Source organism: Salmo salar, chromosome ssa10 (assembly GCF_905237065.1).
Source record: "Salmo salar chromosome ssa10, Ssal_v3.1, whole genome shotgun sequence".
NCBI classification, from domain to species: Eukaryota; Metazoa; Chordata; class Actinopteri; order Salmoniformes; family Salmonidae; genus Salmo; species Salmo salar.
Window position 1 is genome coordinate 51,696,974 of NC_059451.1, and position 26,844 is coordinate 51,723,817.

The window sequence follows — 26,844 nt, forward strand, 5'->3', positions numbered from 1 at the left end:
TATTGACGTGTACACCCACCGGGCCAGTTTATTATTAAACCCATCTAGTACCAGGTCGGAGTCCCCTTTGCTTCCAGAACAGCCTGAATTATTCGGGGAATTGATTCTACAAGTCGGAAATGTTCCATAGGGATGTTGTTCCATGCTGACACCATGGAATCTCCCAGTTGCTGCAGATTGGACGGAGGTACACCACCGCCTCCGGCCTGTACCGTTGACACCAGGCAGGATGGGTCCAGTGTTGGTGATCGCGTGCCCTCTGGAGCCGCTTCTTCTTGTTTTTAGCTGATAGGAGTGGAATCCAGTGTGGTCGTCTGCTGCAATAGCCCATCCGTGAGAAGGACCGAGATGCTGTTCTCCATACTACTGTCGTACTGTGCCATTATTTGTATGTTTGGCCCGCCAGTTCGCTTTCACGATTCTTTCCATTCTCCTTCGACCTCTCGTCCACAGGACTGCCACTGACTGGATGTTTTTTGTTTGTCGCTCCATTCTCTGTAAACCTTTTAGACACTCGTTTGTGCCAATGTTGGACAACATCAGAAACAACATCAGGGAGGATTTTATATTTTCTTTATTCAAAATGTATTTTAGAGCATTGACATTAGACATTGTTCATTGCTTTTTTATTTATTTCACCTTTATTTAACCAGGTAGGCTTAAACCCTGTATTAAAGCCGTTTAGTTAATTCATGCATTGTCAGTGGTCACGGTGCTCCTTATGTGGAATACGAGGTCAATGTGTAATTACTGAAGAGATGTGCGTAGCTTTTATTCGCTGTTTGTGTTAATGCTCCGCGTTCATCCAAAAAAGCCCTTCTTTTCTGAAGACACAAAAACACAGAGGTTAGTTGTATAAACATTCACAAGTGGGAGTAACAGCTAAATTATAGAGTGTAAACACACACACGGTAACCCACACTTCACACACAGTGAACCAAACCCACACACTCCTTACCTTTCTCAGTGACTTTGTAGACTGTTACCATGCCGGCCTTGATGTGGTCTGCGACGTGGCAGTGCAGCAGCCAGGAGCCTGGGTACTTAGGTCTCATCTTCACCGTCTGGAAGGTGCCTGGGAACAGTTCAAACACGTCTGCACGGTGGGACCCTCCACTCAGCTGGGGAACACAGGACCAGAGAATATATGTAACCATTTAGTTAAGTCAGATTCAGATGTATTAGTCCTAGGCTAGAAGAGCAAGGGCTCGATTGAGTTTTATAGTGTGATTTGGAATTAAGGTCATTTCCGATTTGAGCCATCCTATGCAGCGTTTACTGTGAATGCAGTCTCCGGCTAATGCGGGAACATTTGCCTTTAAATTTCTATAAGGCTGTAGCCACACCCTGTGTTCCCAAGACAACCGTGAAGAAAAAGAAGATAAAGTGTATGCATACTTGACTGACCGCCTACATCTGGGCTTATGGTCCATAATTCAATGTGGTCTTCAATGTGACCTCTCTGTTCTGTTTTAATTTTTTTAAATAAAAGTTCTGATGATTTAGAGCTTCATACACTTAAATTGGAGGAAAGTTATGCTGCTTTGAAAGTTTCCAGGAAAGATTGAGGAAATGTACACCTAATGATTATAATTTTTTTTTTTATATGGTCAAATGGGATCTTACCTTATAGTCAAAGCTGTGCCCGTGGAAGTGGGCAGTGTGGATGTCTATCTCGTTGCCCATCCCCATCAAGTACCAGTACACCTTGTCCCCCACTTCCATGTTCAGTCCCAGCAGGTTTCCATACAGCTGCCCGTTGATGCCTACAGCAGAGATATGTCAGTGACAAAAACATCAATTTATCCGGGGCAGTATTTATCAAGTGCCTCAGAGTAGGAGTGCTGATCTATAAAAGGCAAAAACTGATCCTAGATCACTCCTGTGAATAGGCCCTGGTCCCACTTTAAACAAACAATAGCTTTTTAAGGCCTATTAATGAAGGCTTAATAAACCCCTTTTTATAAGGCCTATATAAATGCTTCAGAAATCATTAAGCAAAGGCTTTCCTATTAACGGTGGCAAAATAACATACACCCCTTTCTTTCCCCAGCCTCACCATGCATTTTATTGCTTTCAATGAAGTCCTCATCCTCTTTGATGTTCCTGGTGGGGGTCTTGATGTTTGTTTTGATGTTGTCGTCCAGGTACCAGGACTCGTTCTCATCAAACACCATGAAGAGGAGAGCAAACTCTTCCACTTCCTTCTTCAGTCCAAATGATCTCGCATAGCTGCGTCTACATATCACTAGGGGACCAATTAGACCGCTGTACAGGTCCTGGGGGTAGACACCAATATGTAAATATGTGTGTTAACGTATATGTATTTATATGTATACTATATATACAAAAGTATGTGGACACCCCTTCAAATTAGTGGATTCGGCTACTTCAGCCACACCCGTTGCTGACAGGTGTATAAAATCGAGCATACAGCCATGCAATCTCCATAGACAAACATTGGCAGTAGAATGGCCTTATTGATGAGCTCAGTGACTTTCATTGTGGCACCGTCATAGGATGCCACCTTTCCAACAAGTCAGTTTGTCAAATTTCTGCACTGGTAAAGCTGCCCTGGCCAACTGTAAGTGTTGTTATTGTGAAGTGGAAATGTCTAGAACAGAGCTGCACAACCCTCTTCCTGGGGATCTACTGTCCTGTAGGTTTTCAGTCCTACCCTAATTTAGCATATCTGATTCAGCTAGTTAAGGTTTTGTTGAGCAGCTAATAAGTAGAACCAGGTGTGTTAAATTAGGGTTGGACTGAAAACCCACAGGATGGTAGATCTCCAGGAAGAGGGTTGGGCAGCCCTGGTCTAGGAGCAACAACGGCTCAGCCGCGACGTGGTAGGCCACATAAGCTCACTGAACGGGACTGCCAAGGGCTGATGCGTGTTGCACGTAAAAATATTCTGTCCTCGGTTGCAACACTTATTACCACATTTCAAACTGCCTCTGGAAGCAACATCAGCACAAGAAGTGTTCGTCGGGAGGTTCATGAAATTTCCATGGCTGAGCAGCTGCACACAAGCCTAAGATCACCGTACACAATGCCAAGTATTGGCTGGAGGGGTGTAAATCCCGCCGCCTCTGGAGCAGTGGAAGCGCGTTGATGAATCATATTTCACCATCTGGCAGTCCAAGGGATGAATCTGAGTTTGGCGGATGCCAGGAGAACGCTACCTGCCCCAATGCATAGTGCCAACTGTAAAGTTTGGTGGAGGAGGAATAATGTTCTGGGGCTGTTTGTCATGGTTTGGGCTAGGCCTCTTAGTTCCAGTGAAGGGAAATCTTAATGCTACACCATACAATTACATTCTAGACGATTCTGTGCTTTCCTATTTCAGTGTAACAATGCCCCTGTGCACAAAGCGAGGTCCATACAGAAATGGTTTGTTGAGATCGGTGTGGAAGAACTTGACTGGCCTGCAGAAAGCCCTGACCTCGACCCCATGAAACACCTTTTGGATGAATTGGAACGCCGACTGCGAGCCAGGCCTAATTGCCCAACATCTGTACCCAACCTCAATCATGCTCTTGTGGCTGAATGGAAACAAGTCCCCACAGCAGTGTTCCAACATCTAGTGGAAAGCCTTCCCAGAAGAGTGGAGGCTGTTATAGCAGCAAAGGGGGACCAACTCCTTATTAATGCCCATGATTTTGGAATGAGATGTTGGACAAGCAGGTGTCCACATACTTTTGGTCATGTAGTGTACAGTTGAAGTCGGAAGTTTTCATACACCACAGTCAAATACAGTTTTTCACCATTTCTGACATTTAATCCTAGTAAAAATTCCCTGTCTTTGGTCAGTTAGGATCACCACTTTATTTTAAGAATGTGAAATGTCAGAATAATAGTGGAGAAAATTATTTATTTCAGATTTTATTTCTTTCATCACATTCCCAGTGGGTCAGAAGTTTGCATACACTCAATTATTTGGTGGCATTGCCTTTAAATTGTTTAACTTGGGTCAAACGTTTTGGGTAGCCTTCCACAAGCTTCCCACAATGAGTTGGGTGAATTTTGGCCCATTCCTCCTGACAGAGCTGGTGTAACTGAGTCAGGTTTGTAGGCCTCCTTGCTCGCACACACTTTTCTATAGGATTGAGGTCGGGGCTTTGTGATGGCCACTCCAATACCTTGACTTTGTTGTCCTTAAGCCATTTTGCCACAACTTTGGAAGTATGCTTGGGGTCATTGTCCATTTGGAAGACCCATTTGCGACCAAGCTTCAACTTCCTGACTGATGTCTTCAGATGTTGCTTCAATATATCCACATAATTTTCCTGCCTCATTATGCCATCTATTTTGTGAAGTGCACCAGTCCTTCCTGCAGCAAAGCACCCCCACAACATGATACTGCCACCCCGTGCTTCATGGTTGGGATGGTGTTCTTCGGCTTGCAAGCCTCCCCCTTTTTCCTCCAAACATAACGATGCTCATTATGGCCAAACAGTTCCATTTTTGTTTCATCAGACCAGAGGACATTTCTCCAAAAAGTACGATCTTTGTCCCCATGTGCAGTTATAAATCGTAGTCTGGCTTTTTATGGCGGTTTTGGAGCAGTGGCTTCTTCCTTGCTGAGCGGCCTTTCAGGTTATGTCTATAGGACTCGTTTTACTGTGGATATAGATACTTTTGTACCTGTTTCCTTCAGCATCTTCACAAGGTTCTTTGCTATTGATCTGGGATTGATTTGCACTTTTTGCAATTATGTTCAGCTCTAGGAGACAGAACGCGTCTCCTTTCTGAGCGGTATGACGGCTACGTGGTCTCATGGTGTTTATACTTGCGTACTATTGTTTGTACAGATGAACGTGGTACCTTCAGGCGTTTGGAAATTGCTCCCAAGGATGAACCAGACTTGGGAGGTCGACAATTTCTTTTCTGAGGTTTTGGCGGATTTTTTTTGATTTTCCGATGATGTCAAGCAAAGAGGGACTGAGTTTGAAGGTAGGCCTTGAAATACATCCACAGGTACACCTCAGAGAGAATAAAGGAGACGGCATCGGTCAAAATCGTGATTTATGACCCTATGCGTCTGATTTATGACCCTATGTCCGGCTGGTTCGTACATGCACAAATAAGGGCATCCGGTCTGGACATCCTGGCGGGAAGGTGTCACGTGGTTAGGGTCATATAGTTTTATCCTGTTCTGTCACGTGTTAGAGTGTGTGTTATATCTATATTGCATCTCTTTGAAGTTGTCATGATGATTGATGTGTAGGGCCCTCATTGAACTGGGGGGGTTGTGTTTGAACATTTCAAAGAGGATGACCACACACCCCCCTATTTTATTGCTCTTAGGGTTGTTGTCTATGAATTAGGAATGTCCGGGGGGTTATGTGTTGGAGGCACACGTCTTATAAATAGCCCCAGACACACATGCGGCCCCAGAACACTAAACAAGATTTTAAAAATAAAAACCCTGAACATTAAACAGAAAATTATGACTCCTAGGCCAATTCTCGGGGTACTATGCGTCTCTTGTCGCGAACCCAATGATAAAAGCATCGAGGATCTTTGGGGTGAGGCCCCAGAATGTTTTAAAGAGTTTTTGGATACTAGTGATGGCCACATGACATATATGTTCAAACCTGAGGATTCAACGGTGAAGATTTTCACAGACAGAGGCCCCAGACCCCTTTATCATGCAAAAGCCGGGAGTTTTTCTCCTGCACTGCGTATGAGAGAATGGCTTAAGATACGGCTAGCGCTCTGTCAAATTAAACAGGCCCTGAGTGGTACAGCCGTGCCAGGTTATGCTATGGAAGAGAGGGTGGAGGGTCGCTATGATTTACAAGCCATCAGGATCTCTTCAATGGCTTATAGCCCCGACTCCAAAGTGACAATTTTAGCATGTGAACAATTTGATAGTACAAATGCTACCAAGTCTGTAAATTCATATGTATTATCGAAAGCCTGCAAGGATGTGAATTTTTTTATGCCTGTGTTTAGCTTTAAATGGAGGGATTACCCTATATTCATAACCCTGATTTGTACTATCAAATTGTTCACATGCTAAAATTGTCACTTTGGAGTCGGGGCTATTAATACATTGTTCCCCTAGCCTGAGAGGATGGAAGTTCAATATGAGGCTAGATATAGTAGGTTAATGTTAACTAGCTGACTCATCGTTGCCCATGAAAGGAAGTTAGGCTAGCGAGCAAGCTTTTTAGCCAGGTTGCCCAGGACAACAAAAACTAAAAGTGTGTACTGTATGACAGTCATAGACCATTTCATCAACATGAAAGAGAGGATGGCATTGGCATTTCTCTACAAGTAGGGTGAGTAAATTTATTTTCTACGCACACACACACACCAGTGGAGGCTGCTGAGGGGAGAACGGCTCATAATAATGGCTGGAACAGAGCCAATGGAATTGCATTAAACACATAGAAACCATGTATTTGATACCATTCCACTGATTCCGCTCCAGCCTTTACCACGAGCCCGTCCTCCCCAATGAAGGTGCCACCAACCTCCTGTGATACACACACACACACACACACACACAGAGAGAGAGAAATCAGAACTACTGAAAACAACATCATATTTAGCTTACGTTGATTGGACTAAATAGTTTTTGGTATCTTTTAGTTGTCACTGTATTAGACTACTCATAGGTGAATTGATCATGTTGAAATAGTGGAGGCAGCTCCTGTTTTCTTTGAAACTTGCGGTAACTCTCCGTGGTTCTAAATCAATAGTTTTGGAGAAGGTGGGAAACATTAACTTGTTTGACCATGCTGTAGGTCATGTAACTGTTTGTTACATGCAATATGCTTTGTGGACTTCACCGGACAGAGGTTAAGGTCCAGATTTGTGATGAAACAAAGGTGTGGTTGAATTTATTCTGAACTAACAGGTTATAGAGCAAACGCAATTATCACAACACATACAACACATACCTTGACTTTTTACACATTTTATTACGTTACAGCCTTATTCTTAAATGGATTCAATCGTTTTTTCTCTTATCAATCTACACACAATACCTTTTTAATTACAAAGCAAAAACTGTTTTTTAGTACTTTTACAAATGTATTAAACAAAAAAAAATGAAATGTCACATTTACATAAGTATTCAGACCCTTTACTCAGTACTTTGTTGAAGATCCTTTAGCAGCGATTAGCAGCAATTACAGCCTCAAGTGTTCTTGGGTATGACACTGCAAGCTTGGAACACCTGTATTTGGGGAGTTTCTCCCATTCCTTCTCTGCATATCCTGTCAAGCTCTGTCAGGTTGGATGGGGGGCATCGCTGCACAGCTATTTTCAGGTCTCTCCAGAGATGTTAGATTGGGGTCCGTGCTCTGGCTTGGCCACTCAAGGTCATTCAGAGACATGTCCCGAAGCCACTCCTGCATTCTCTGGGCTGTGTGCTAAGGATCGTCCTGTTGGAAGGTGAACCTTCACCCCAGTCGGAGGTCCTGAATACTCTGGAGCAGGTTTTCATCAAGGATCTCTCTGTACTTTGCTCCGTTAATCTTTCCCTCGATCGTGACTAGTCTCCCAGTCCCTGCCGCTGAAAAACATCCCCACAGCATGATGCTGCCACCACCATGCTTCACCGTAGGGATGGTGCCAGGTTTCCTCCAAACATGAAGCTTGGTATTCAAGCCAAAGCGTTCAATCTTGGTTTCATCAGAACAGAGAATCTTGTTTCTCATGGTCTGAGAGTCTTTAGGTGCCTTTTGGCAAACTCCAAGCATGCTGTCATGTGCCTTTTACTGAGGAGTGGCTTCTTCCATTTAAGAATAATGGAGGCCACTGTGTTCTTGGGGACCTTCAAAGCACCAGAAATGTTTTGCTACCCTTCCCCAGATCTATGCCTTCACACAAACCTGTCTCTGAGCTCTACGGACAATTCCTTCAACTTCGTGGCTTGGTTTGTGCTCTGACATGCACTGTCAACTGTGGGACCTTATATAGACAGGTGTGTGCCTTTCCAAATCATGTCCAATCAATTGAATTTACCACAGGTGGACTCCAATCAAGTTGTAGAAACATCTCAAGGTTGATCAATGGAAACAGGATGTACCTGAGATCAATTTCGAGTCTCATAGAAAAGGGTCTGAATACTTATTTAAATAAGGTTTTTCTGTTTTTATTTTTAATACATTTACAAACATATCTAAAAACCACTTTGTCATTATGGGGTATTGTGTGTAGATTGATGAGGATAAACATTAATTTAAACAATTTTAGAATAAGGCTCCTGAGTAGCGCAGCAGTGTAAGGCACTTCATCTCAGTGCAAGAGGCGTTACTACAGTCCCTGGTTCAAATCCAGGCTGTATCACATCCGGCCGAGATTGGGAGTCCCATAGGGCAGCGCACAATTGGCCCAGCGTCGTCCGGGTTTGGCTGGGGTAGTCCGCCATTGTAAATAAGAATTTGTTCTTAACTGACTTGCCTAGTTAAATTAAGGTTAAATAAAAAATAAGGCTGAAACGTAACAAAATGTGGAAAAAGGGAAGGGGTCTGAATATTTTCCAAAGGCACCGTATGTTGTAATATGGCTTTTTGTTTTGACATGTTTTGGCTTCCCCAGTGATTTTACCCATGGGCGTCAGTTAAACTGCAATACCAGGTCAAAACTGTAGGAGCAGTGAAACCCGTGTTTTAGACCGGAACCTTGGCCCCTTGGGCTGAATGGCACCAAAAAATAGTTAAGGATCATAGTGAAAGTGGCCGTGACTAGAAAGTTTTTTGTTTGGCAGTTCTGCTAATCGTAATTTACATAGGCTTTCCAGGGCTTTTGGCAATGCTAGGTTGCTATGCAGTAGCCAACCAGCAGAGCTCGTGACTTCACGCTCCCAGACCGGACACTGGGGGCCGAGTCAGACATCTTGATTCTATGTTTAGCGGAGATCTTCTGTGACTAAAGTGACTCGGGAGGGGTAAAAAAAAAAAACTTTAGCTTCTGTACGTGTGGTCTGGATCACTCGTAGATGTTTTTATGTGTGTAAGTCTGGGAAACACCTTGGCTACTAAAGATAGATAGTAAGAAGGTTCTAACGATGATCTCAACGCTACTAAAGGCTCTGGGGAAACCCGACCCTGATCTTGAGATTGAGCTTGTGGCTCAGTTTGTGGTATCTCATTTACCTTGATGACGTTGACTGTGGAGTAATAAGCTCCCACACTGCATGTCTCCTGTTTGTCTGTAGGCCCAGCTGTCTTGGGGACATACCATGTGTATGTCTGTGTTTCACCTGTATGGGACAACTCTGCTTTAGGAAACTAACTCTCACTCACTACAAAGTTATTATTCTGTAGAACAGGGTCATGAAATATATATGAGTAACCATAGTAATAAAAGATAAGTGACACACATAGGTTTTTGTAGCGATTAAAAGTACTTTCTGCTATTGAAACTACTACATATCACTATCACAAATCCAATGTCTATATCACTAGCTGGTCAAATCCAACATCTATAACACTAGCTGGTCAAATCCAATGTCTATAACACTAGCTGGTCAAATCCAATGTCTATAACACTAGCTGGTCAAATCCAATGTCTATATCACTAGCTGGTCAAATCCAATGTCTATATCACTAGCTGGTCAAATCCAACGTCTATAACACTAGCTGGTCAAATCCAATGTCTATATCACTAGCTGGTCAAATCCAATGTCTATATCACTAGCTGGTCAAATCCAATGTCTATAACACTAGCTGGTCAAATCCAACGTCTATAACACTAGCTGGTCAAATCCAATGTCTATAACACTAGCTGGTCAAATCCAATGTCTATAACACTAGCTGGTCAAATCCAATGTCTAAAACACTAGCTGGTCAAATCCAACATCTAAAACACTAGCTGGTCAAATCCAACGTCTAAAACACTAGCTGGTCAAATCCAACGTCTAAAACACTAGCTGGTCAAATCCAACGTCTAAAAAACTAGCTGGTCAAATCCAACGTCTAAAACACTAGCTGATCAAATCCAACGTCTATAACACTAGCTGGTCAAATCCAATGTCTAAAACACTAGCTGGTCAAATCCAACGTCTAAAACACTAGCTGGTCAAATCCAACGTCTAAAACACTAGCTGGTCAAATCCAACGTCTAAAACACTAGCTGGTCAAATCCAATGTCTATAACACTAGCTGGTCAAATCCAACGTCTAAAACACTAGCTGGTCAAATCCAACGTCTAAAACACTAGCTGGTCAAATCCACCATCTAAAACACTAGCTGGTCAAATCCAACGTCTAAAACACTAGCTGGTCAAATCCAACGTCTAAAACACTAGCTGGTCAAATCCAACGTCTATAACACTAGCTGGTCAAATCCAACGTCTATAACACTAGCTGGTCAAATCCAACGTCTAAAACACTAGCTGGTCAAATCCAATGTCTAAAACACTAGCTGGTCAAATCCAACGTCTATAACACTAGCTGGTCAAATCCAACGTCTAAAACACTAGCTGGTCAAATCCAACGTCTAAAACACTAGCTGGTCAAATCCAATGTCTAAAACACTAGCTTTTCAAATCCAATGGATTATGGGTGTTGTTTATTTTACCTGGCTTAGTTTCTTTGACTTGTGGAACGTCTGTCTTCACCCCATGTGCATGAATAGAGTAAGGTCTTGTGGCCATGTTCTTGAAGACTATATTGACTTTGTCACCAATGTCTGCATGGATCATAGGGCCTGGGGAAAGAAACAAGTGGGGTCATCAATCAGGATTCATAACAGGTCAGTTTAATAATGAAAATAATGTAAAGTTATCGCTTGGTCCCTGGGAAGTAAAGTATGGCGATTAAATTCCATATGTTATGTACGTACTAAGCCTACTGTACCGCCAAACCCTTTATACTACAACTTACCCAGAATCAAACCCTTTATACTAAAACTTACCCAGAACCCAACCCTTTATACTACAACTTACCCAGAACCAAAACCTTTTTACTACAACTTACCCAGAACCCAACCCTTTATACTACCACTTATCCAGAATCAAACCCTTTATACTAAAACTTACCCAGGATCCCCAGGTGTTGCATGTCTGCTGATCTCTCCTTCTGTTTGGTGAATTTATTGTTGGTGAACTCCCTGTAGACAACTTTCTTGTAGATGGAGCCGATGAACTTACCCTGTTTATCAATGAAATCATTTCCTGGACTGGAGACAAAGAAAACATACTGATGTATTGTAGATCCATGTCTCAAACATGGAACAGGAATGTTTCTAGGGTTATGGTTATGGCCGGGGTTAGGGTTGAGCTGGGGTTAGGGTTGAGCTGGGGTTAGGGTTGAGCTGGGGTTAGGGTTGAGCTGGGGTTAGGGTTGAGCTGGGGTGTAAACATGAAGCTAGGGTTATGGCTGGGGTTAGGGTTGAGCTGGGGTTAGGGTTGAGCTGGGGTGTAGACATGAAGCTAGGGTTATGGCTGGGGTTTGGGTTATGGCTGGGGTTAGGGTTGAGCTGGGGTGTAGACATGAAGGTAGGGTTATGGCTGGGGTTAGGGTTGAGCTGGGGCTGTGGACATGAAGCTATAGTTAGGGTTAGGGTTGCAGAATTCCTGGAACTTTCAATAAATTCCCTTGTTTTCCAGAAATCCTGGTTGGAGGTTATAGAATCAGGAGAGAATATAAGACATGAAGCTAGGGTTATGGCTGGGGTTAAGGTTGAGCTGGGGTTGTAGACATGAAGCTACGGTTAGATTACCTATGTATGAGGCCATGGTACATCTCCTGCTCCCAGGTCCGGTTGGGGGAGTAGTCCCAGTCTATCTCAATGGCAGCAATGTAGTAGGTCTTAGAGTGGAGCATGATCTCTGACTGCCTGCTGAACATACTACACTTCTGCACAGTGTAGTTGGCCCTCATACCTCCCTGGTAATGGTCTGTCGTCTTGCACACCACCTCAAACTGACCTGGAGGGGGGAAACAAATCCATTGTCTGTCATTATAATTCGTTTTAATTGATTTTCAATTAGAACAGAAGTAAACATTTACGATTCTGTCTGCCCCTCCATCCATCCATCTGCCCATCCATCCATCTGCCCATCCATCCATCCATCCGTCTGCCCATCCATCCATCCATCCATCCATCCATCTGTCTGCCCATCCATCCATCCATCCATCCATCCATCCATCCATCCATCCATCCATCTGTCTGCCCATCCATCCATCTATCCATCCATCTCTCCATTAGTCCATCCATCCATCCATCTATCCATCCATCTCTCCATTAGTCCATCCATCCATCCATCCATCTATCCATCCATCTCTCCATTAGTCCATCATCCATCCATCCATCTATCCATCCATCTCTCCATCCATCCATCTGCCCATCCATCCATCTATCTCTCCATTAGTCCATCCATCCATCCATCTATCCATCCATCTCTCCATTAGTCCATCATCTATCCATCCATCCATCCATCCATCCATCCATCCATCCATCCATCCATCCATCCATCCATCCATCCATCCATCCATCCATCCATCCATCCATCTCTCCATTAGTCCATCCATCTCTCCATTAGTCCATCCATCCATCCATCCATCCATCCATCCATCCATCCATCCATCCATCCATCCATCCATCCATCCATCCATCCATCCATCCATCCATCTATCTCTCCATTAGTCCATCCATCTATCCATCCATCTCTCCATTAGTCCATCCACCCCTCCACCCATCCGTCCATTCATCCATCCATCCACCCGCCCACCCACCCACCCACTCATCCACTCATCCATCCATCCTTCCATTCATTCCTCCATGCATCCCTCCATCCATAATGTGTCCTACCCATGCTGTCTGGCTCCATCATGACAGTGTGGGAGATGTGAGGGAACACGTTCATGACGTCTCTGCGTGTCTCTCTGTAGATGAACCTGTTCCCTTCAAAGTATAGGCCGTGGATATCAGCCTCAGAGCCCAGGCCAGACAGGTGCCAAGACACCTTGTCCCCCTTACACATGGTCAGCCCTGGAAGGTTCCCATACATGTAGCCATTTATTGCTGTGGGAACAAGACATGGAAAAGTTAGTGCCCTACAGAAGACCAGTGAGAGGTTGAAATGTGTTAGGTTGTTGGTAACTGCTGTGTTTTGGTGTTTACTTTTTTTTATCCATAGGGAAATCCCATTACAGTATAGGCTTTTTGAAAGTAACTGAGAAGGAATTAGTTTAATTGCAACTTTGCCAAAGAAGAATTGACATGTTTTGTAGCTGAATTAGCATCACAGTTTAACAAGTTTCCATGATAGATCAGTGTTCTAAGGCTGTATTTACACAAGCAGCCCAATTCTGATCTATTTCCACTAATTTGGTCTTTTGACCAATCAGATCAGCTATTTTACAAATAGTTGGGTAAAAGACCAGCACTGGACTGCGTGTGTAAACACAGCCTAAAAGACTCACAGTGCATTTTGTTAGATTCCTGGAAGTCCTCATCCTCCTTGTTGACAGTTTTAGGAGCCTTGGTAAACTGGTTAATGTTGTCATCCAGGAACCAGCTCAGGTTCTCATCAAACACTGTAGCCAGCATGTGGAACTCCTTGTTCACGTTTTTCTGAAATGGGAAATAAACGTGAAAATAATTGATGTGAGTGCTCTGTCTGTATTTGACCTATGTAATGCCGAGTCAGCTGATGAACACATTCCAGATTCAATATTTCAACACACTGACAATAAAGGTATTCAACCAATTCCAATTCCATTTCTTTACCTGTTTCCCTTTTTTGAGGGTCTTTTTTTTGCAGACCAGGAGGGGTCCAACAAGGCCGGAGCTGGTGTCTTTGACAGGGTCCACGGCTGAGTAGTAGAAGTATGTAATGCAGTCTGCATCGTCCGCCACCGGCCCACCATCCTTAGGGACCACCCACTCATAGGTGTGTGTGGTGCCTGGTTTAACCAGCGCTGCCGGGGGAGGGGTTACAGTTCCTGGAGGGTAGGGGTGGAGGTCAATAAGATAAAGATTCCATGGCTTGGTGATTAGTTCAATAAATGGTCTGTGTTACGGCAAAAACATGCTATCCCGGCAAACATGCCCACATTGGCACTGTCTCCTGACCCCTCCTGTCTCAGCCTCCAGTATTTATGCTGCAGTAGTTTATGTGTCGGGAGGGCTAGGGTCAGTCTGTTATATCTGGAGTATTTCTCCTGTCTTATCCGGTGTCCTGTGTGAATTGAAGTATGCTCTCTCTAATTCTCTCTTTCTTTCTCTCTCTCGGAGGACCTGAGCCCTAGGACCATGCCTCAGGACTACCTGGCATGATGACTCCTTGTTTGTCCCCAGTCCACCTGGTCGTGCTGCTGCTCCAGTTTCAACTGTTCTGCCTGCGGCTATGGAACCCTGACCTGTTCACCGGACATGCTACCTGTCCCAGACCTGCTGTTTTCAACTCTCTAGAGGCAGCAGAAGCGGTAGAGATACTCTGAATGATCGGCTATGAAAAGCCAACTGACATTTACTCCTGAGGTGCTGACTTGTTGCACCCTCGACAACTACTGTGATTATTATTATTTGACCCTGTTGGTCATCTATGAACATTTGAACATCTTGTCCATGTTCTGTTATAATCTCCACCCGGCACAGCCAGAAGAGGACTGGCCACCCCTCATAGCCTGGTTCCTCTCTAGGTTTCTTCCTAGGTTTTGGCCTTTCTAGGGAGTTTTTCCTAGCCACCGTGCTTCTACACCTGCATTGCTTGCTGTTTGGGGTTTTAGGCTGGGTTTCTGTACAGCACTTTGATATATCAGCTATAGAAGGGCTATATAAATACATTTGATTTGATATTGATGTGCTGGGCTTGGTGTGGGCTAGCCCGTGCTGGGCTTGGTGTGAGCTAGCCTGTGCTGGGCAGTTGTAGGCTAGCTGTGTTGGGCTTGGTGTAGGCTGGCCCGTGTTGAGGTGGTGTGGGCTTGTCTGTGTGAAAGGTTGGTGTAGGCGATCCCGTGTTGGGCTGATGTGGGATTGGTGTAAGCTAGCCTGTGTTGGGCTTGTTGTGGGCTAGCCCAATGTTGGGCTGGTGTGGGCTAGCCCGTGCCCATCTTGCCCACCAAATAGCCACATGGGGCCAATTGGGTCATGTTTGCTGGGTATCTTTCTCTGATTCTGCTCTTCTCTGTGTCACTGAGGCTCTCTGCATTGCCAAAGCTGACTCTCTATCCTCTGCTCTTCTCTGTGTCATGGAGGCTCTCTGCACTGCCAAAGCTGACTCTCTCTCTTCTGTTCTCATCCTCCTAGATATATCTGCTGCCTTCAACACTGTGAACCATCAGATCCTCCTCTCCACTCTCTCAGGGCTGGGCGTCTCAGGCTCTATCAGATCCTCCTCTCCACCCTCTCAGGGATGGGTGTTTCAGGCTCTATCAGATCCTCCTCTCCACCCTCTCAGGGCTGGGCATCTCTGGCTCTATCAGATACTCCTCTCCACCCTCTCAGGGCTGGGTGTCTCAGGCTCTGCACATTCTTGGATTGCATCCTACTTGGCAGATCTCTCCTAGCAGATGATGTGGAGAGGATCTGTACTCTCACGTGTGGTATTCCCCAGGGCTCGGTTCTAGGCCCTCTCCTATTCTCTCTATACACCAAGTAACTCGGACCCATCATACCTTCACATGGTGAGGAATACCTTTCGTGAACTAAGGCTTTACTTTTGAGTTTTCTTCTTACTTGCTCTGACTTTGCTGATCTCTACTTTATTGTGGAAAAATGTCCTTACTATGACTGTGATATGTGGTTGTCCAACCTAGCTACTGTATCTTAAGATGAATGCACTAACTGTACGTCACTCTGGATAAGAGTGTCTGCTAAATGACTAACATGTAAATGTAAAATAGGCCTACAGTCATAATAGGTTCTGTGCTTATTCTGGAGTGATGTAAATGTTGTGTGTACACTGCCACCAGGGCTCAGTAACTAACCAGCCACTACTGTAGCTAATGTCCTAGGTTCCACTGTCAGACCACTGAATATAGACTTTTAGACTTTACACTGTGGATGTCTATCATCACTACCTAGCAAGAGAAAATTAAGTGACATTGTTTAGTTTTATTTGGACTGTGTTTGGTAAGAGAAAGACCCTGGTGACCAAACATAAAACATCCCTGGCCAGCCGGCCGGGTCCCCACCTCCTCCTCAGTGTGGCTAAACATCTGCACGAACTGGATACCAGGGTTGGGGTTCAATTCTATTTCAATTCCAGTCAATTCAGAAAGTAAGGGCTTGATTCAATCCATAGTGCTGAAGATCCGTGCTGTTTAAAGGTAATTTTCGATTGAGCTGACATATGCAGCGTTTACAATGAATGCAGTCTCCGCGAACGATGGCACACTGCCTTTAAATTTCTATCACGCTGTAGTGCTGATCATTAGTGCTACGGATTGAATCGGACCCATTGAAAAGCTTTCAATAAAATTGGAATTCCAATTGACTGGCATTGAAATGGAATTGACCCCAACCTTGCTGGGTACTGTAGTTATATAAGAAATAGGTATAAATGAGCATACTTACTCGTCTCCTTCTTGATTTCTCTGAGTTTTTTGGCAGTGTAGGATTCTGTGAAAGCATTAGGAGCGTTAATTGATGGTATGAGACATCAGAAAGGAAAGGAAACTTTTTACTACAAAAATAATGTTAACGGTGTTGTCTTGAAAATGAAAAGGAGCTCAGATGCAATATTTCATCACCTAATATCCAATGTTTCAACAGACAAGCTGTCCTCATCAGGGTGTTGACTTAACATGTAGTAAATAATCATCACTCAATATGTTACTACTTCTAACCTTCCAGTTCATTATAGTAGAGAGTCCCTGACTGCTCGACGCTGTACTGCACCCCATGTGGCTGCATGGAGAACGGACGGCTGGCCTTGTTCTTAAACACCACCTTGATGGTGTCTTCTTCCTCAGCCCTGATCACAGGACCTGCAACACACACGGCAGCCATTCAGTCATTAATACATTTATAGAAATATGCAATTTAGCAGTCGCTTTTATCCAAAGTAATAAAAAGTATGCATGCATCATTTTTTTTTTTTTAAACGTTTGGGTGGTCCCGGGTATCGATCCCACTATCCAGGTGTTGCCATGATCTACCATGTATTATAAACTGGGTGGTTCGAGCCCTGAATGCTGATTAGCTGACAGCCATGGTATATCAGACTGTATACCACGGGTATGACAAAACATATTTTTTTTACTGCTCTAATTACGTTGGTAACCAGTTTTATAATAGCAATAAGGCACCTCAGGGGTTTGTGGTATATGGCCAATATACCACAGCTAAGGGCTGTATCCAGACACTCCGCATTGTGTTGTGTGTAAGAACAGCCCACAGACGTGGTATATTGGCCATGTACCACAAACCTGCGAGGTGCCATTGCTTAAATCGACAGAGGACCCACTACAAGACTAGGGAGATAGATCTCCTACTCCCGGAGCAACAGAATTAACCTGCAGTATGAATGAACTACAGTGACTAGTGAAAGTTGAAACATCCATTGCATAGTCTTCACATTTTAAAATGACCTCTAAAATGGGATTCAATTGGATTTACAGAGTTAGAGGCATAAATATCATAGCCCCAAAAAATGCTAACCACCCCTGTTATTGCTGAGAGGTTGTTTTCGGGGTATGATCTTTGTGCCTCTAACTTTCTCTCTCATCATTATTAATGATTCATTCATGAGTATCTGTAATCAGCGTAGATCCACATTAATGTGAAAGCGTTCAGAAACATATTCTGTTCTTATTTAAATAAAAAGTGACTCCAAAATGACACAATTCATTATTTACCATTAATTTCCATTTTAATTTATTTTGATTGAACCTTTATTTAACTAGGGACGTCAGTTGAGAACAAATTATTATTTACAATGACGGCCTACCAAAAGGCAAAAAAGGCCTCCTGCGGGGACAGGGGCCTGGGATTAAAAAATAAATAAAAATACAATATAAATATAGGACAAAACACACATCACAACAAGAGAGACAACACAACACTACCTAAAGAGAGACCTAAGACAATAAAATAGCAAGGCAGCAACACATGACAACACAGCATGGTAGCAACACAACATAACAACAACATGGTAGCAACCCAACATGGCAGCAGCACAACATGGTAGCAGCACAACATGACAACAACATGGTAGCAACACAACATGGCAGGAACATAACATGGTACAAACATTGTTGGGCACAGACTACAGCACAAAGGGCAAGAAGGTAGAGACAACATTACATCACACAAAGCAGCCACAACTGTCAGTAAGAGTGTCCATGATTGAGTCTTTGAATGAAGAGATTGAGATAAAACTGTTCAGTTTGAGTGTTTGTTGCAGCTCCTTCCAGTCGCTAGCTGCAGCGAACTGAAAAGAGGAGCGACCCAGGGACGTGTGTGCTTTGGGGACCTTTAACAGAATGTGACTGGCAGAACAGGTGTTGTATGTAGAGGATGAGGGCTGCAGTAGATATCTCAGATAGGGGGGAGTGAGGCCTAAGAGGGTTTTATAAATAAGCATCAACCAGTGGGTCTTGCGGCAGGTATACAGAGATGACCAGTTTACAGAGGAGTATAGAGTGCAATGATGTGTCCTATAAGGAGCATTGGTGGCAAATCTGATGGCCGAATGGTAAAGAACATCTAGCCGTTCGAGAACACCCTTACCTGACCATCTATAAATTACTTCGCCATAATCTAGCATGGGTAGGATGGTCATCTGAATCAGGGTTAGTTTGGCTGCTGCGGTGAAAGAGGAGTGATTACGATAGAGGAAACCAAGTCTAGATTTAACTTTAGCCTGCAGCTTTGATATGTGCTGAGAGAATGACAGTGCACCGTCTAGCCATACTCCCAAGTACTTGTATGAGGTGACTACCTCAAGCTCTAAACCCTCTGAGGTAGTAATAACACCTGTGGGGAGAGGGGCATTCTTCTTACCAAACCACATGACCTTTGTTTTGGAGGTGTTCAGAACAAGGTTAAGGGCAGAGAAAGCTTGTTGGACACTAAGAAAGCTTTGTTGTAGAGCGTTTAACACAAAATACAGGGAGGGCACAGCATTAGGCACAACATAATCCAAAGCACAACCAAAACAAACTGCAAATGCTTCCAACAAGTTTGTAGAATCACATGCTTGATGTGTATTTAGTCATTGCGTGCTGGGAATATGGGACCAAATACAACATTTTTGACTACTACACTATAAGTGAATTTCTCTGAATAGTAATGACACCTGCAAATGGGGGACATAAAGTGCTTTCATTTCTAAAGAGCAAAAAAAGATATGTAAGAAAATACTCTGAAGTTAAAGGAGTGTCCATTGTTTTCATCAAAATTGCTCAATACATTTGGTTGGGAATTATTGATGGACAGAAATATTCAAACTCTGTCTGTAATTTTCAAGCAAATTTAAGTCAGGACTGAGTCCACTCAGGAACACTCAACAAGAGCATAATAATTGATTGGACTAAATTGTTTTTGGTATCTTTAAGTTTGTTTTCAGTGTATTAAACTAAGCATATATAGCCTTGTTGATTTCATGATGTTTAAGTTGAAATGGTGCTGAAATAGCGGATTCAGGGCTCGTGTTGTCTTTGTGCTGACTTGTAGTAACTCTGAGCTTGTAAATCAGTAGTTGTTCAGTAAACTGTCGCAAACATTAACTTGCTTAACCATGCTGCAGGTCATATAACTGTTTGTTACATGCAATATTTGCTTTGTGGACTTCACCACAGATGTTTCTCTCCGGTTTTGTGATGAAACAAATGTATGTGTAGTTGAATTGATTCTGCCACTGTGTGACTGTTGTCTTTTTGTTGTCGCGGCCTTATTGTATATCACGGTGGCATGTGAATGAATGGGTTGTAGAGCAAACAACGCAAATATCACAACAGGTTTAATATGGCATTTTTACTGGCTTGGCTTGGCTTCCTTAGTGATTTTACCCACGCACCGCTACTGCCAATTTACACCTTTTGGAAAGCCATTCTGGTGTGTCTTTGTCATAAAAATTGGTGTAATTGTCCCTGGGCTTTGCTCCTTTCATATTTCTTCTGATCCTGACAAACTCCCCAGTCCCTGCAAATGACAAGCATACCCATAACATGATGCTGCCACCACCATGCTTGAAAATACAGAGGGTTTCCCGTCTTGTGGCATTATCATGTTATGGGTATGCTTGTCACCAGCAGGGGAGTTTGTTAGGATAAAAATAAATATGGAAGGAGCAAAGCCCAGGTAAAAAGTTAAAACCCGCCTCAGTCTTTTGATTTTGAAAAAATCAATGAATATATGTTTCCCTAAGAGTTTGTCGAACATTATTCAAAATTATTCACAGCCATAATGGCTGTCAACAGTTCTTCCACCAAGTATTAACTCAGGGGTGTAGACTAACAGTAAACAACAGGTATAGACTAACAGTGAAATGCTTACTTATGTGCCCTTTCCCAACAATACAGAGAGAAAGAAAATAGAAAAATAATAGAAAAGTAATAACTCATAATAATAAATACACATTGAGTATAACTTGGCTCTATACATGGGTTACCAGTACAGAGTGGATGTGCAGGGCTACGGGGTAATTGAGGTAGATATGTACATATAACTAGGAGTAAAGTGACAGATGATAAACAGTAGCAGCAGCAGATGTGATGAGTTAAAAAAAGTAAAGTGCAAAAACGGTCAATGCAGATCGTCTGGTTAGCTATTTGGTTAACTATTTAACTAACTGTTTAGCAGGCTTAAGGCTTGGGGGTAGAAGATGTTCAGGGTCCTGTTGGTCCTGCATTGGTACCACTTGCTGTGCGGTTGCAGAGAGAACAGTCTATGACTTGGGAGGCAGGAGTATTTGACAATTTTTAGGGCCTTCCTTTGACACCACCTGGTATAGAAGTCCTGGATGGCAGGGAGCTTGGCCCCAGTGATGTACTGGGCCGTACGCACTACCCTCTGTAGTGCCTTGCCAAGCAGTCACCATACCAAGCGGTGATGCAGCCAGTCAAGATGCTCTCAATGGTGCAGCTGTATAACTTTTTGAGGATCTGAGGGCCCATTCTCAATCTTTTCAGCTTCCTGAGGGAAAAGAGGTTTTGTCGTGCCCTCTTCATGACTGTGGTTGTGTGTGGACCATGATAGATCCTTAGTGATTTCGACACTGAGGAACTTGAAGCTCTCGACCCGCTCCACTACCGCCCGTCGATTTGAATGATCAATCAATCAATACATCCTATTATGTATTTTTTACTAATATGGACAGTTTTATATAATTTTTCTTTCACTTTGAAAATGTGGAGTAGGTTGTGTAGATCGATAGGAAAAGAATAGAATGTAATCCCTTTTTAGATTTAATTTCAAGGCAGCATAATGTGAAGACTGTGCAAGGGGTGTGTAGTACATTACCCAGAATCCCTAGGTGCAACTCCTCAGGTGTTCTCTCCTTTTGCACGGTGAAGGTGTTGTCTGTGTACTCCTTGTAATGGACCTTTTTATATTTCCCCCCAATACGATCGTTACCTCTCTGGAAGAACGTCTCTGAATCACTGAGGACATTCAGGAGGGACAAAGAACATGGCAACAGTCAGATCAGCACCAATACAAGGCCAGAAAACAACCACCCAGTCCCTTTCTATATTTTTTGGACCAGGTTTAAATTGGTAATGGGCAATAGTTACACACTCAAAAATCCCTTTTCAACTTAAAACAAGTGCGCCCAAACCACAGACGACAGTGATGTTACTGACCCGTCTGTGTTCAGAGGTTTCCCTGTGCCGTGGTTGACCTGTGAGGGGGCATAGTCCCACAGCACCTCCTCGGCAGCGATGAAGTACTCCCTCACCTCCCCGCTGGGCCGCGGCTTGTGGACGGCCGGGAAACACTTCTTTACCTCAAAGAGGGCCTGCATGCCCGCTGAGGTGAGGAAATCAGAGGAAGACAATCACTTTATCCCATCAGACACAGACGTCAGTTTAACATTTGATTGAGTTGTCAACTAACGTGAATTCATTGTGAAATCAACCAAAAATGTCTACCATGTCATTGAATTTAGGTTAAAAGTTGGGTGAAGAAAGGATATTCCTTTACACGGAGGAACTTTTTGCAAATCCAATCAGTTTTCCTCGTTGATTCAACGTTATCACATTGAATTGTTTGTTGAAATAATGTAGAAACAGCGTTGATTCAACCTGTCTGTGCCCAGTGGGATGTTACATTAACTTTGACTCTGGCAAAAAAAAAATCACTCTGTGACATTGTCTTGTAACTTGTTGGGGAGTTGTTGTACTACCTTCTGATTGGCTGTCTATCTGGGCCCTAAGAATCTCGGAGTAGGTGATTAATTTTAACCTTCTAGATCGTTATTACTAATAGCATATGGCAAGGGAACACCTGGTCCTACAATGGATCAGCACCCTATTCTCTGACATGCTTTTTGGATACAGTCCTTGGCTTGTAAAATACATACCCATCAGGTGGTCGTTGACCTGGCAGCTCAGCAGCCAGTGACCAGGGTTGTCAGCGGTCATCTCCACATTGGTGAATGTGGCTGGGAACAAGCTGACTGCGTCTGTGTGGTGACCAAGGTTGGTCAGGATTTGGCCGTGAAAGAACACTGAATGGATGTCCACCTCATTGCCCATGCCAATCAGGTGCCAGTGGATCTTGTTTCCGACACACATGCTCAGGTCAGGCAGGTTGCCGTACACAAAGCCATTGATCGCTGCAAGACAGTGGACACACTGTGTTAGTGGCCTATGATCGTGCGCGCGCGTGTGTGTGTGTGTATTAGTTTTATTTATGTTAATAATCTCACAGTGCATCAGGTTGCTCTCCTGGAATGCTTCATCCTCTTTGTCTACTTTAGTTGTGGGCTGTTGTGGGCTATTGGCTGCTGTTGATGGCTGTTGTGGGCTGTTGGCTGCTGTTGATGGCTGTTGTGGGCTATTGGCTGCTGTTGATGGCTGTTGTGGGCTGATGGCTGCTGTTGATGGCTGAGTGCAGTAGGTCTTGATGTTGTCGTCCAGGTACCAGCTCATGTTCTCGTCCGACACAGTGAACATCAGGACGTAGGAGTAGTCTGCTGCCTTGTCACCATAGACATCCAGGGTACCTGCGCATCTCAGAAATAAACATCCATGTACATGAAAACATACTATGGCCTTTATGACACAGGGAGATGGTGTGTGTACTCTCTTCTCTAATCTCAGGATCACTGTTCCTCCTTAATCGCCACAATGGGCTAATAACACTATACATAAAACTCAAACAGTTCATTGTTTACATTTTTGTATTTTTATTTAACCTATATTTAACTAGGCAAGTCAGTTAAGAACAAATTCTTATTTACAATGACAGCCTACACCAGCCAAACCTGGACGACGCTGGGCCAATTGTGCGCCGCCCTATGGGACTTCCAATCACGGACGGTTGTGATACAGCCTGGAATCGAACCAGAGTGTCTGTAGTGATGCCTCAAGCACTGAGATACAGTGCCATAGATCGCTGCGCCACTCGGGAGCTCCAGTGGTGCAACATGATGTTGTTCTAAACCAGATCAGACCTACTGTTCATAACCAGCGTTTAGGTGCCCGATAAAAAGCCTGTACCTTTTTTACAGATGATGAGGGGTCCTACAAGTCCTGAGGCGATGTCTTGAGGTGCGTGGAGGTGGGAGTGATAGACGCGTGCCAGGCAGTTGGTGTCCTCCTTGGTGGGGGCGTGGGTGTCGCTCAGGACCCACACGTAAGTGTAGCTCTTCCCAGGATCCACCCGGTCGTCATGTTTCTCCGCATCCGTCGTCTCGTCCGGGTACAGAGCACCTGGCAATATGGGAGTTATCTGGATCAGTGACTGACTTCCATTTGTCTTGGGGGGGGATACAGGCAGGTGGGAAAGGTGGACGCAGGGACTGAACCCCGGTCCCCATCATGTGACTTGTGCCAGGAGTATTACCCACCCTACTCACTCACTACAGTCATAGGATTCACATTAGAGGGTGTCACTCCACTCACTACAGTCATAGGATTCACATTAGAGGGTGTCACTCCACTCACTACAGTCATAGGATTCACATTAGAGGGTGTCACTCCACTCACTACAGTCATAGGATTCACATTAGAAGGTGTCACTCCACTCACTACAGTCATAGGATTCACATTAGAAGGTGTCACTCCACTCACTACAGTCATAGGATTCACATTAGAAGGTGTCACTCCACTCACTACAGTCATAGGATTCACATTAGAAGGTGTCACTCCACTCACTACAGTCATAGGATTCACATTAGAAGGTGTCACTCCACTCACTACAGTCATAGGATTCACATTCCATCATCTACAGATGGCTCCACACTCCATAATTAAAAGGGCAACACAATCCATAATTAAAAGGGCAACACAATCCATAATCTCTGTTGCCTGCAGTTATGGCAAATGTCCATTTGTCTTGGAGGTTACCTTGATAATTATAGGATATTCTTTCCTCTATTCTACTATTCTAGACATCTATTCACATCCACTCACCCTCACTGGTCTTGTTGTACATGACTCCATGGGAGTGGATGGAGTAGGCCCTAGTGGCCATGTTCTTCAGATGGACCTTGATCACGTCCCCTTCCTCAGCCGACATCACAGGGCCCAGGAAGCCCAGCCACTTGGGCTTGGTTATCTCCTTTGTGTAGGTGGCGTCAGTGTACTGCAGGTAAACTGCTTTCTTGTACACACTGCCGATCCGCTGGGGCCCACGCTCCAGGAACATAGCAGCGTGTCTGTAGTGGAGTGGAGGGGGTTAAGAGAAGAGACACAATTAACATTTCTACAGACACACAGGGACTATGGAATGGATTCATCGCAAAAAAAAGTCTACATAGTATACAGTCTATATTACTTTAAAAATATATATATAAATAATAATCTAAATATTCTTCCACTTTTGACAGTATTTTGCATAGATCAATGCCAACAAAAAAATACAATTAAATCAATTTTAATCTCACTTTGTCACACAACAAAATGTGGAACTAGTCAAGAGGTGTGAATACTTTCTGAAGGCTCTGTATAATGTAGATTTCACTGTAGTATATCATATCAATACTGTGTTCAACTAATTCTTAAAACACTCCTACCATAACTTCCCAAAACTTCTACATATACAGTCTGTGTGTGAATATATATATATATAGTAGGCCCTAATATATATTATTATTTGTATTTTATTACTTCATCATGACAGTTGTACTGAATTACTCACTCATCTTCCTTCAGCAGTTTGTTGAGGATGATGTTTTTCCCAGCGGGAGCATAATCCCACTGGATCTCCTGAATCCCGATAAAATATTCCCGTGTGATACAGAACCCAGTGGTGAAGCACCCCAGTAGAAGGAGCAGGCTCGCTGTAGAACTCTCCATTTTGGCTCCAGGCAGGCAGATTACTTTTGTACAGAACTCACAACCTTTTATAGATACTGGGGTGATGGGTCCACACAGCCAATCACAAACAGGCAATGTGACCTCACTCAAACACACACAGATGCAGAATCTCCAGACCTCTGACCTTTGACCTGGAGAAGGCCATCACTTATTTTCCCCAAATGGTATGTAGTACCTTATGTCTATCTGACTGCTAAAAGCACATACACACACATTGGTTTTACTCTTCAAGTGGGGACCAAATAAACGTATTCTCATTCAAAATCCTATTTTCCCTAACCGAACCTGAACCCCAAACCCCTAACCCTAAACTGAATCCCTAATACTAATTCTAACCCTAAACCTTAACCCCTGAGCCTAAATTATAATTTTTTCCTTTTGGGGTCTGGCAAAATGTCCTCATTTTTTTGTTTGTTTTTGTTTTACTATCCATGTGAGGACTTTTGGAACCCAAAAGGATAGTAAAGTTAGACCACAAACACACACAAACACTGGCCACTGTGTACATAATTCTACCCATTGTTACTTTGTCTACCAAATCCACAAAGAGAGCTTTATTTCTGACAACAATGGCCAATCACATCGTAGGACAATGAGTTGCTTCAGTCAATCACTGGTAAACAGACACTATTTACATAAGACCCAAAAGAACACAGAGCATGACGATGTGGTTTCCTAACTCGGAGCGAAAATCAACATGGTTTACGGGAATAGTCAAGGGAAATGTAGTATTCTTTCTAACAAAGATATCTACATATATTTTAAGATGTTGGGTATCCCTGGAAATAGTTGTTTTAACATAGCTTGTCTCTTAGCACAACTCCCCCGGGTATGAGGTAAGTTGCGCCAGAGGACAGGGTGAGTTAAGCCGCCTACAAATTTCTGTACTAAATTCAATTTTACCACTTCCTTTTTAAAACATGTCTATTTTTATTTCCCAAACACAATTCAACACAATCACAATAGCTGTTTTGTCTTTTAATCATTTGAAGCATCTTTTAACACAGGCTTAACACCTAACAAAACACTATGTACTTTTTAAACACTTTTAACATAGGCCCTGTGGTTACTGCATATCACAGAAATAATGATTTGCGTTATGCCTTGGAAGAAAACACTTCAATTTGCTTAACTTGCCATTGGCTTAACCATTGGCTCAGCTTACCCCAAGACAAACAATTTGACTATATTTGCCAACACAGGAACAAGGATGCACTTTCATGCTAGGTTTAGGACATCATATTGAAGGTTATAGAGACCCCAACTGATGTATAGAACAATCTTAAAATTATCTACTTTGGTTTGGATACAAGCATCATGAAACCTCTAACACAATAAATTAATTTGACTTGGTGAAAATTAGTTTTCTGGACCTAACTTGCTTACCACTTTTTCCCATGTGGCTTCTTCTTTCACAGACGCCATGAAATTACGACCTTTTCCTAAAT

General features: G+C 43.4%; 1 protein-coding gene across 1 annotated transcript; it reads right to left on the reverse strand.

Annotated features, from left to right (window-relative positions):
• Positions 1-558: 558 nt before the first annotated feature.
• Positions 559-25,460, reverse strand: cp (ceruloplasmin). The gene is made up of 20 exons (XM_014123624.2): positions 25,218-25,460; positions 24,491-24,735; positions 23,576-23,788; positions 22,783-23,079; positions 22,435-22,689; positions 21,716-21,881; positions 21,375-21,514; positions 16,757-16,897; positions 16,485-16,529; positions 13,695-13,909; positions 13,388-13,538; positions 12,774-12,986; positions 11,682-11,889; positions 10,999-11,138; positions 10,539-10,667; positions 9,114-9,220; positions 2,060-2,279; positions 1,627-1,766; positions 959-1,121; positions 559-824 (listed from the first exon to the last, which is right to left on the reverse strand). The coding sequence occupies exons 1-20, from the start codon at positions 25,373-25,375 to the stop codon at positions 802-804; spliced, it is 3,369 nt and encodes a 1,122-aa protein (XP_013979099.2). The 5' UTR covers positions 25,376-25,460; the 3' UTR covers positions 559-801.
• Positions 25,461-26,844: the final 1,384 nt, after the last annotated feature.

Coding starts and splice junctions, on each gene's coding strand:
- cp (XM_014123624.2), bottom strand. CDS start 25,375: ATGGAGAGTTCTACAGCGAGCCTGCTCCTTCTACTGGGGTGCTTCACC. Junction 10,668..10,998: donor GCAACACCTGGGGATCCTGG/GTAAGTTTTAGT, acceptor TTCTTTCCCCAG/GCCCTATGATCCATGCAGAC. Junction 9,221..10,538: donor AGTCAAAGAAACTAAGCCAG/GTAAAATAAACA, acceptor TGTCCCATACAG/GTGAAACACAGACATACACA.